Raw genomic sequence first — 10,769 nt, forward strand, 5'->3', positions numbered from 1 at the left:
ACAGCGCTATTTTTAGCACCCAGCAGAGCCCCAGCCCAGCCAAATGAAATAGGCTGCTTCAAGCGCCACAGCGGAACAAATGAGATGGTAATGAAAGACATAAAGGTTCACAGTCAATGCTGTTGATAAAGGGAAAGGATTGAAAATGCTTTGTTTTTGTTTTTAAAGTTACAATTGTGTTCCTAGTACAATAATTATGTTTTAGAAAAATGCACTTCTTTGTTGGTAGGGTTAGTGAATAACAGAGAACTTGACGAAATGATTTTAAAAGAGATACTGTATTCCTCTAGAGCAGGAATAAAAACTGGGCCTCCCTGTCGTCAGGTGCAAACAGAAAAGCTGACTTCCTCCTTCTTTTCCTCTTCCTCTTCCTTTTGGTGTCAGCAGTGAAACACAGGCTGAGATCAAGGTCATCAGAGAGTTGATACATTTCCTGTGGCCTTTACACACACATGCACACATACACATTTTACATTGCACTTCAATTATAAGTCCTTGTTGGTCATCCAGAGACATACATTTATTCTGATAAGTAAAAGGCTCAGCTTCAATATTCAGTTTTGTTTATATGCTCATATATTGCATGGTAAAAAATGAACATCTTCAAGTAGATGATGTGGTGCATTTGAATTGTAGCTGAGGCAAATGGATGGAAAAAGAGGGCTTTGTTAATTTGCTAATATTTCTACTTATATAACTGTACTGACATTACTGACTTCTCTTTTGTTGCTTCTATAGGAATAGAGAGCCTGTACGAGAGGGCGCTGTTCATCCGTAAGATCCTCCTGACCATTCCCAGATCAGTCCTCATCGTCATGCGCTACCTCTTCGCCTTCCTCAACCAGTAGGTTTATGGATACTTATCAGTAAAACCATCCTTTACTTCAGAAGTGCTTCCTCTTTATGAAATGTCATTTTAAAAAGCATTCACAGCTGTCGGTCATGATTCTATCTGAAATACTTTCCCCAGTGCTGTTTCCTCTCAATCTGCCTTAACTTGGTCTCCTTGTCCCCATCTATCCTTTCCTACCCTCCCCTCTTCAGCGTGTCCCAGTACAGTGATGAGAACATGATGGACCCGTACAACCTGGCAATATGTTTCGGCCCCACGCTTATGCCCACACCAGAAACCCAGGACCAGGTCTCCTGCCAGGCCCACGTCAACGAGATTGTCAAGACCATCATCATCCACAATGAGAACATCTTTCCTGATGCCAAAGAACTGGAGGGGCCCATCTATGAGAAGTGTATGGCTGGAGGAGACTATTGGTGAGCAATGATGCATTTAGCTGGTGTTGCTATTGATTAAAGGCACTCTAGGAAACGTTAAACATGTTTTAATTGCTTTGTGTTCCACATTTGTTTTTGACTGACTTGACTTTAATATTTCAACTGAGACCCTCCCCAACTTTTTCCGTTGCCTATAAGAGCCTGTGGACTTACTTCTATGTAGGCCTGTGACGGTTTTGATACGGATATTCTAAAGATGAGAAGTTTAAACAGTGTGTAGCTAACTTAGCATAATACTGTATTAAGTTGGAGACGGAAGCTAATTCATCACCATGTGCTGGTCTGGCTGGTGAATTGGCTTGCTAACAGTTTTCTACCTTACTTTATCCTAACAAGGCAGCAAATGCCAGGTGCGGTATAGCTAATGCGGTATAGCTAAGTTGCAGCTACCTGGCTAACCTTAGCTTGCTTGCTCGCTAATGTTATCACGAGCAAAGTAGCATCTGAGTGGAACCACTAGTAAGTTAGCTTTCCAAATTACTTTACCAGCTAATGTGATCCAGGGCTACCAACACTCACGCATTGAGCGTTTGAGTCACGCAATTAACCCATATCTCACGCACTCACGCCACACATGCCTTTCCTCACGCTAAGTTTTCGTCCAAAATAAATGTATAAATATAAAAATAAAGTGAAGGAACAGCAAACCGAGCGGTCTACGAAATGAGACGGTCTTCTGGCTTAGTTCAGTAAAGTTGGAACGATATTGGGAGATTCTGATTTCACGGATCAATAACTCATAAACAAAAGGTTATTCAGACACAAATGACGTCTCCTAAGTACCGTGGTAAGGTTGACAACGAACTACAATCACATTTTGATCAAAAAAAGCCAATACGCGCCGTCCTCCGAGCTGGACACATTACATTGATCTCTATCCGCAGCCGGAGAAGAAACGAGTGCTCAGGGACCGTCTGCAAAGTGCAACTCCGAAAAAAGAGAATACAATCATATTCAATCACTAGTATACAGCTTATTGATACCAAACTCACCACACACATCAATAGTCTCCTGTGTGTCATACTACAGCAAGGAGTTTGGAAGAATGTGCTTTTGAATAATTTTGGGGAATATTTATAATGTCAAATCTTCAATAAATATGGCATCATCTTAAATAACTTTACTATTATACAGTATATTTCTACCAAACTCACTATTTGCATTGTTGTTGTTAGCATCTGGTTAGCTAGCTGTGCTAATGGATGTTAGAAGCTGTTTCTAAAACAAGTCATGAAATACAATATGACAGTAAAGCAAGAATACAGTTTAAAAGGTGAGTGATTTGTAAAATAGGCTATTCATAAAGAAAATCTGTTCACAGTTCTGTTTCATATGGGTGTTGAGAGATGTATCCATATATTCTTTTTGCTCTCAAAGTGCACCAGGTTGATGCATTTAACTTCAATATTTAAAAAAAAAATTCTTCCCAGAGCACCCTCGCCCCTCCCACTTATAAAATAGCACTTTACCTCTGCTTACACCTATATGGCATTTTATATGCTGTGAGTTGATTATCGGGCCTTCATTTTAAGAGTCGCGGGTACACTGTGTATGTGAGTATTCCACTGTAGCGCCCTGTACATTAATGGGAAACCCTAGTTTGTACATGTCCAATACATTTGTAACACTGCACACATGAGCGTTTTGTTTTTTCGGTTCACCAAAAAATAAATCTCACTCCAAGCTGAACTCAAATGTTGGCAGCCCTGTGTGATCTATGATACTAATTTATGTAAAATGACAAAGAGTGTTGAATTTAGCTTTCTTAGCTTTCTGTGGCATAAGTTAAGGATAACCGGCAAGCTGAAATGTGGCTAGGGTCCATAGATATCGTGTTGGTTGCTTTATAATGTTTTAGAAATGTGCAAAAAGCTAGCTAGTCAGTATTATGGAGCCATGGTTCAAATCAACTTTTGATGTCTGAGCTACAAAGCATACACTGTTGCTACTAGGGCCTGTTGTCACCGCTGTATGAACGTCAAGTTGTAGGTTATCCAGGATTAAAAGAGAATGTGGAAAGCATTCTGACGAGATCAGTTCCTGCAGCTGCATAGATTTCCTAAACAACATGTAGAGTCAGACAGAGGTTGGTGATTTTCTTATAAAAATGTCTTTCCGTGAATGGAACAAAGGCACGCAGCCAAACCTCCTTCATTAGGTGCTCACACATCAAGCAGGTATGCATCGGCTTACAAAGCAGCAGCTGTGTCAGTAGTATGTCAGCGGAGCTAATTTGAGTAATTACACTCACCAATTATGTGCCTGTGGTTAAGGAACATGACATGGTCAAGCATGTTTCAGTGCTAACTTTAGGTCATGGACTATTTTGTAGGTAAGACGGGCTAAAACGATCTGGCTGGGAAATTATGACTTTTGGAATTGCAGCACATTCTGGGGTCAAACAGAGCTGAGTCAAACCTGAGTCACTTTCCCAACGCTAAATCTGTAAGCACTGGCAGTGCTTTTCACTTATTTCTGTATCAATTTCCCCCCCCAGTTGTTATGCCCCATTTTACCACAGGCTGACTGATTTAGCTAGAGCTAATCACCCGTCTAAAGCACCTCCATGTTCCCCCCGCAACACACATGATGCCCTGGGGAGATTTGTTGTCTTGGCTGCCTCCCTTTCTTGTAGAAGAGGAGGTGACTGGTGACATGTTAGCATGGGAGGAGACGCACCATTTTGAAAAAAGAGGCCCAACCACAGACAGAGGTCCTTTGCCTCTTCCTGTTGGTCTTAATAATTGTCTTACCCTGTCATCTTCACTGAAATGAAATACAAGTTAATTAGATATGGTGTCTTCCAACAACCTTCAGGATCTGTGTCTGTTTTGCAACTTTCCCTTAATCCCTGCATCGCCTTGGCTGTGACTCTGACACTTTGCATGTTGTCCCCCCCACAGTGAAAGCCCCTACAGTGAGCACGGAGCCCTGGAGGAAGTGGAAAATGAGGGAGGGACAGAAACACACACCAGCGAGGACGGTGAGTAACAAACAACAACACAACTACTTCAATGATGTCATCATTTTGCACCATTGTTTTCCATCCGTATTGTGATCGGTATCATTTATGAACATCACATGAATTAAAGTTCATTATCACGCTTGAGCACTCACTCAATCATAGAATGAAATACTTAAATCTGTATAAACTCTCCCTGTCCTTGGTCTTGGGAGGGTTGAATCCAGCAGCTAATCCTGCCTTTCAGTCTGTTAAATGCTGTATCCTTGAAGGGCCAGGGAACTGGGCTCAGTGATGGACAGCCATTCATATTCTAATGATTCTGCTTCTCCCTCGAGGCCTCGGGACACTTCCACATCCCCCTATTCAAATCCAGGGTGGTCAACACTAACTGGACCCCTTTTGGGAGAGAAGCTTTGTTTTCTTAGGGTCACATTCTTGGGTTAAAATGGTCAACTACCTTGGTTTCCGTAAAATAATAGAAAACGTATGGAGTGTGTTTCAAAAGTTCCAGGTTTAAAATAACGTTCCAAATTATAAACGTCTGTGTTTTCTCTACATTTAACTACATTTCCATGTCCAAGAGAAATATGATGAAAAAACAAACTCACAGAAGACTTAGACATGGTGGGATACTGTGCATTTATGTAATCTTACATGTTTTCCATTCGTTTGATTGAAATAATTAGAAATAGTTCGATCTGAATCAAATAATGAGTGAGTCGGTTGAAACCAAAATATCAACCGGGATCATTCACTGCTGTGCAAAAGCAGAAAAACGCAATAAAGCTGCAGCTATGACAAGAGAGCCCAAGCTCCATATCTTAGAAGCAGACTTCCCCTAGACCTGTTTCCATGGTAACAAGTGCCCAAATCCTGTCTCCTTTGACACCCTGAGATGATTTTTAGGGGCTCCCTGTCACCACACGTCATTAGGCTCCATTGACGTAGTATGAAAATCTGGTTGATCTGATCTCACTACATCAGCTGTTCATCACTGCTTCCAAATGAAAGTCCTCAACTGGATGTCCTTTATAAAAAGGGACATCTGATTAGAGGAAACTTCTAAAGATTCCCACTGCAAAACACAGATGGCAGCTATCAACTACTGTTGATAGCTGTTTTCCAGAAATCCCTTGCTACCATGGTTTTGTTCCAAAAGCTTCTGAGCGGACGGGGAGGATGTCCTCGCTGAATCCCTCCCTGCGGAGTCTTGAACTGTGGTCAAGTTATTGTCGTCAGTTATTTTTAAATCCCCATGACCTCATTTGGATTCAGACACACAAGGAAACCACTTTTCCTGTTTGCTTACCAGCACTTGACACAGAAATAGTCTCTTCTCAAGGCTCAAAATGTGTTTGCCCTCTTTGCCCTTAAAGTAAGTGGACACAAGACGGAAAGGCAGAGGCATTAAAGTATCCCTCTCTGGCAAAATGAACGACTGTACAGACATGTATGGTTCCCAGAGGATTAAACCTATAGACTTTAATCATGTTCTAATTTGTTCCTTAAGGGCCACCATATGGTCAAAGTTTTTGTGTGATATTTTGCACATGATAAAGATTGTGTGAGGTCAGTTGCATTATAAAACGTAGGGCCAGTTTTCGACCCTCATTTAATCCCATTACACACCTTTTAATTTGCAATGAAAGTTTCTACGGACATTCATGGTCCCAAAGGTTTGGTACCTACTTGATTATGTGGTCGCTTGACTTTTACTTCGAGCGCTACCATGAGGTCAATATTTTTACTTCTAGTTATTTGGCCTAGATTCATGTCCCTCTTTAGATTGACTGTAACAACGTTGGTTATTCTTTTCATTTCACATAGCGACATAATCTTGTCAATACTTACATTTCAATACAAATAATACCTAAAGAAAATGATGACCTTCCATCAACCTCAGCTGCACCTAACCGCGATTACTGTCAAATGTAAGCATGCTAACCTGCTAAACTATGTATGGATGAACATTATACCCGCTCAACATCAGCATGCTGTCATTGTGCCTCAGCATATTTCTGCTCGGGGTTGTCCCACATGACGGTCTCATGGACCGCTGCTGTCACGCCCTGGAGATGAACTGCCAGTTTCAGAGTGGCAATTCACGCACAGCATCAATACATTGATGTTCTATCTGCTGGTAAATCTGCAACAAGGTCAGAGGTGAATTACCCAGGACATTGATTAGTTATCACTTTGCAGGAGTGTAGCATGACGTCCTTGTTGTCAAGTGCTCCAGGCAGGCGTGCAGTTATTGTGAAAGGTCAGTGTTCTTCATTGTAGAGGAAAGGTCATCTTTTTTCACCATAAAGAGGAACATCTAAAGCCATTTCATCTCTTCATGTCCAGCATGAAGGCTCCTGTTCTCTTTGTAGCTGCAAACACCATGGATGAATATGTGTCTTCAGGGAAAATGGAGGATAGGAGAAAAAGGAAGAGAAATGGTTTTATACCCTCTCCTGTATTGAGTTTAAACATCTCTTAAAGCTTCTGCTCCCCTATATCTATGTAGGAAAAAGTAGAGCAACATTCACCCTGACTCTGCTCCACTGGCTTGTGTAAGACATCTGACAGTTTGTATCTCTTAAACCACAGGCCTCCAGCTCACACAGTCGTAGTGTGTGTCTCTTTGTGTGTAACTTGGATGTTGTATCTAAAGGGATTCTCAGTTATTATAGAACAACATGAAAGAGAAAATCCACCAACATTTCAGTTTATAGTCGTCAGTGTTCAGCAGCAGCCACGTCACCGGTGTGTGTGTGTGTGTGTGTGTGTGTGTGTGTGTGTGTGTGTGTGTGTGTGTGTGTGTGTGTGTGTGTGTGTGTGTGTGTGTGTGTGTGTGTGTGTGTGTGTGTGTGTGTGTGTGTGTGTGTGTGTGTGTGTGTGTGTGTGTGTGTGTGTGTGTGTGTGTGTGTGTGTGTGTGTGTGTGTGTGTGTGTGTGTGTGTGTGTGTGTGTGTGTGTGTGTGTGTGTGTGTGTGTGTGTGTGTGTGTGTGAGATTGGTTGAAGTTAGGGAAAGACATGGAGAAAAAACCAAGGAAGAGAAATCCCCTGCACCAAAAAGGGCCCCGTCACTTTATTAACAGCCTCGTCCGCTGCAGTGAAGCCAAATTAATTCTGACAGTAAATTCCTGCTTGTCACATTTTATTGAATTCACGTCACATCCACCCTGTCAATCCTTTCAACCAAATGAAGCTAAGAAGGTGGCAAGTGAGAGATTGGAAGATGAATACATAATGGAAGTAGATCAGGTTGAATCTGACACCAGGAGGAATAAGGAAACCTCCGCCTGTATATCCTCTCTCTCACGGTCTCTCTGTTCCTGTGAAAGATATACCATGATGGCTTTTCACAGCCGATACAAGCTTCATCCATTTAGCCGGTGTATAAAGAGAGTGGCTGCTGGTTGAGGCTGAGGTCTGTTCAGGGGGTCCTTCTGACTTAAAGTGAGATGGGAGGAGGGCAGAGGTAGGAGTGAGGGAGAAATAAAAAGCTATTTTTAGACCGGTGTTGCTGTAGAGCTTGCATATTGGACTCAGAGACGTGTACCTTTTTGATAAAGGGATTTCATAAACTATGGACTTGGAGAGAATAATTACTGCCAATAAATAATAATTGTATCTGCTCTATCCATCACTGACAATACTCTTTTGTTTGTATAGTTATCACACAAATGGAAATTCTGATTGCTTCAAAGGGAATGGAAAGACATACATCAGACGTTAAGATTCCATTGAAAAGACGATAAAAACAGAAGCCGTAAATTCAAATGAAAAGTCAAAGGAATTGCATTTAAAAGAGAATATAAACATAAAGCATAAGAAAGCCAAATATACATGCAGATAAAAAAAAGAGTTATGAAGAAATCATCGGAAAATGACAGCAAGCAATAATAATACTTCCTTCTGTAGCTTCTAGCCTAGTTTTCTTCCTGTTAATTTGCCATGTCACTGATCCAGGGCTCTACCGGTACAGTTATTGAGTCGGTGTCAGCCCAGCCTAATGATCCATTCAGTGACTGACATGCCCCTCAATCTCCTCTCACAAGCTCCTATAAATATCCTACTAAAGGTCCTCAGGGCCTACCGTTGTAGAGCAGGGTTACTAATGACCAATACTAATATATCCAACTGGCTTGTCATGCGCAAACATGCCGGCTTTAGACGTGACTCTCCTGCAGTCAAGCCAACAAGTCAACATTTTTGATCTCATACGATAGCACCACCTGTGTCAATCATAAAAAATGTCTGCACATGCGATAATAGCCGACTCTACTTGATGTGTTTGCCCTGTCTGACATACCTGACCTGTGTAATCCTCTCTCCGTTGGCAGAGGGTGAGCCCATTGAAGCCATCGCCAAGTTTGACTACGTCGGGCGCTCTTCCCGAGAGTTGTCTTTCAAGAAGGGCGCCTCCCTGCTGCTGTATCAGCGGGCGTCAGAAGACTGGTGGGAGGGGCGGCACAACGGCATCGATGGCCTGGTGCCACACCAGTACATCGTGGTCCAAGACATGTGAGTGTTTTCATCGAGCGTCATTTAAGATGTGAAAATCAATGTATCCTATCAGCATCAAGCTCATGAGAGAAAGCCACTGTACTATCTTTGGTTCTTTTTTTCATCTAGCACCAACATCAAGATACAAATGTATTTTTTCTTTATAACTATTATATTCCGCTAACTTGCACATGCTCCGGTGCTTAACATGGCAGATTTTTTGCAGGAGTAATGTTAACCATGTCACTTTGAGCGTGTTAGCATGCTGATATTAGCATTTAGCTCAAAGTAAACCTTTGCTTCAGTAAAGCCTCACAGACTCAACACTCTAAGGGCCGTCCACACCAAGAATGAGACCAGAAGGAAATATACACGTTAACAATGTTAGCATCCACCCTGATGAACAATACCCTACTGTAAACTGTGGCCTCACACACAAGCTACACCTGTTACTGCTGTACGCTGCCAAGAGAAAGAAAGTAAGATTAGGATATAAATCATACGATTAAGATTTTTAAAATCTTAATCGTGTGCGAAAAAGTACACGTCCCACCGTCCGGGACGTGTTATTTACAATATCGGACAAGTAGATCTTTCAATTGACTTGTCCGGCGGACAAGTGACGTTTTTCGCCCTGATTTATTGAAAAATTATTAATAAATTCAGTTTACAAAAGGCAGAACTCATTCGCAAATTGTACGTGTCCACCATTGTTCGTTTAGAAATGTTAGTTTCGGTTCTGCTTGTCGATTCCTAAGGAAATGCATCTCGCCGCTTTCTGTACAGTTAGACGGGGGCGGGGCGGGAAGTGTAGCACAGTGGCAGAGTTGGGAAGCAAAACTCGGTTCCGAGTAGGAACAAGAAATAACAATTGTCCGGTCCCGGGATTGATAAGAGTTGTGAGGACAGGAGGCCGAGCCCCGCGGACCGCAGCTCTCTCTCTCTATGCTCCGTATCAGCTGATCGCTGCACGGTGCGGCTCAGCGTCTCTCTCTCTCTCTCTTTCTACACACAGCGGATCTGCTGCCCGTTTAACAGCCTCATCTTTGTCAAACTTTCTTATGTTCTTTCTTTAACGCGTAATGAAGGTTATTAAGCGTTTTAGCTCCTGTGTTGTTAATATTGACCGCCATTTCATTTATGAAGTGTAGCAGCCTCCCTGTGTCCTAGAACTTTCCTCACATCCCCGGACCCCCAGACTCGGAGGAGCACAGGGATGTCAGTATTGTTTATGAAGCAGGGTATAGAAAGTACATTATTGAAATGAAAATACTATTTATTTACTTTTACAAACAGTGAGCAGCTGGGCAGCTGCAGCATGTGTATTGCAGGACATGTGTATTGCAGGACATGTGTAAGCGTGCAAGCGTCTTTGAGTTGTAGAAAAGCGCTAGGCCTTAGGCTATAAATATAATATATTATTATTATTATTATTATTATTATAAGGCCTATGCGTTGAACATGTGTGGTTGGACTCTGTCTCACAGGCAGGTTGCAGTGTAACATCAGAGGAGACTGGGCCAATTGTACATTCTCAAACTGCACCACTTAAAACTAAATAAACAATGCAGAGATTATTTTCATATAATTCTATTCAATAACCGTAATAGATTAAACAGTATGAAGTGATTTGGAAATAGGAATACAGATTTGACTTAATGTTTTCATAAATATATTTTTTTCCCAGTTTTTCATGGGACTTATTTTTACCCTCTCAAAGAACCGGAATCGAGAACCGAAAATGACTGGAATCGAAAAGCAGAACCGGAATCGTTCAAATCCAAACGATACCCAACCCTATGTGTGATGCAGTAAAATCTCACCGCTCACTTACGTTAGCGGTGTCGTAAAACCGTGGGAAAATGTAAAATACGATGGAGAAGAAGAAGATTCCAGTGGCCCCAATTTGTGTCCATTCTGGACAAGTGAAAAATGTATTCGGACAAGTAAATTGCCAAACTCACTTGTCCATGGACAAGTACTCTCTAAAAACTTTTTCTCACACTGAATCAAACAT

General features: G+C 41.8%; 1 protein-coding gene across 3 annotated transcripts in view; it reads left to right on the plus strand.

Annotated features, from left to right (window-relative positions):
- The window catches only part of srgap1a (SLIT-ROBO Rho GTPase activating protein 1a), an 87,976-nt gene that overhangs the window by 69,841 nt on the left and 7,366 nt on the right, over positions 1-10,769 (plus strand). For all 3 annotated transcript variants that reach the window (XM_079682010.1, XM_079682008.1, XM_079682009.1), the window contains exons 16-19: positions 739-844; positions 1,045-1,269; positions 4,194-4,273; positions 8,590-8,770. In XM_079682010.1, the coding sequence (XP_079538136.1) occupies positions 739-844; positions 1,045-1,269; positions 4,194-4,273; positions 8,590-8,770 (592 nt within the window). The remainder of the gene's footprint in view (positions 1-738; positions 845-1,044; positions 1,270-4,193; positions 4,274-8,589; positions 8,771-10,769) is intronic.

This window comes from Notothenia rossii (genome assembly GCF_949606895.1).
Source record: "Notothenia rossii genome assembly, chromosome: 5".
Lineage (NCBI taxonomy): Eukaryota > Metazoa > Chordata > Actinopteri > Perciformes > Nototheniidae > Notothenia > Notothenia rossii.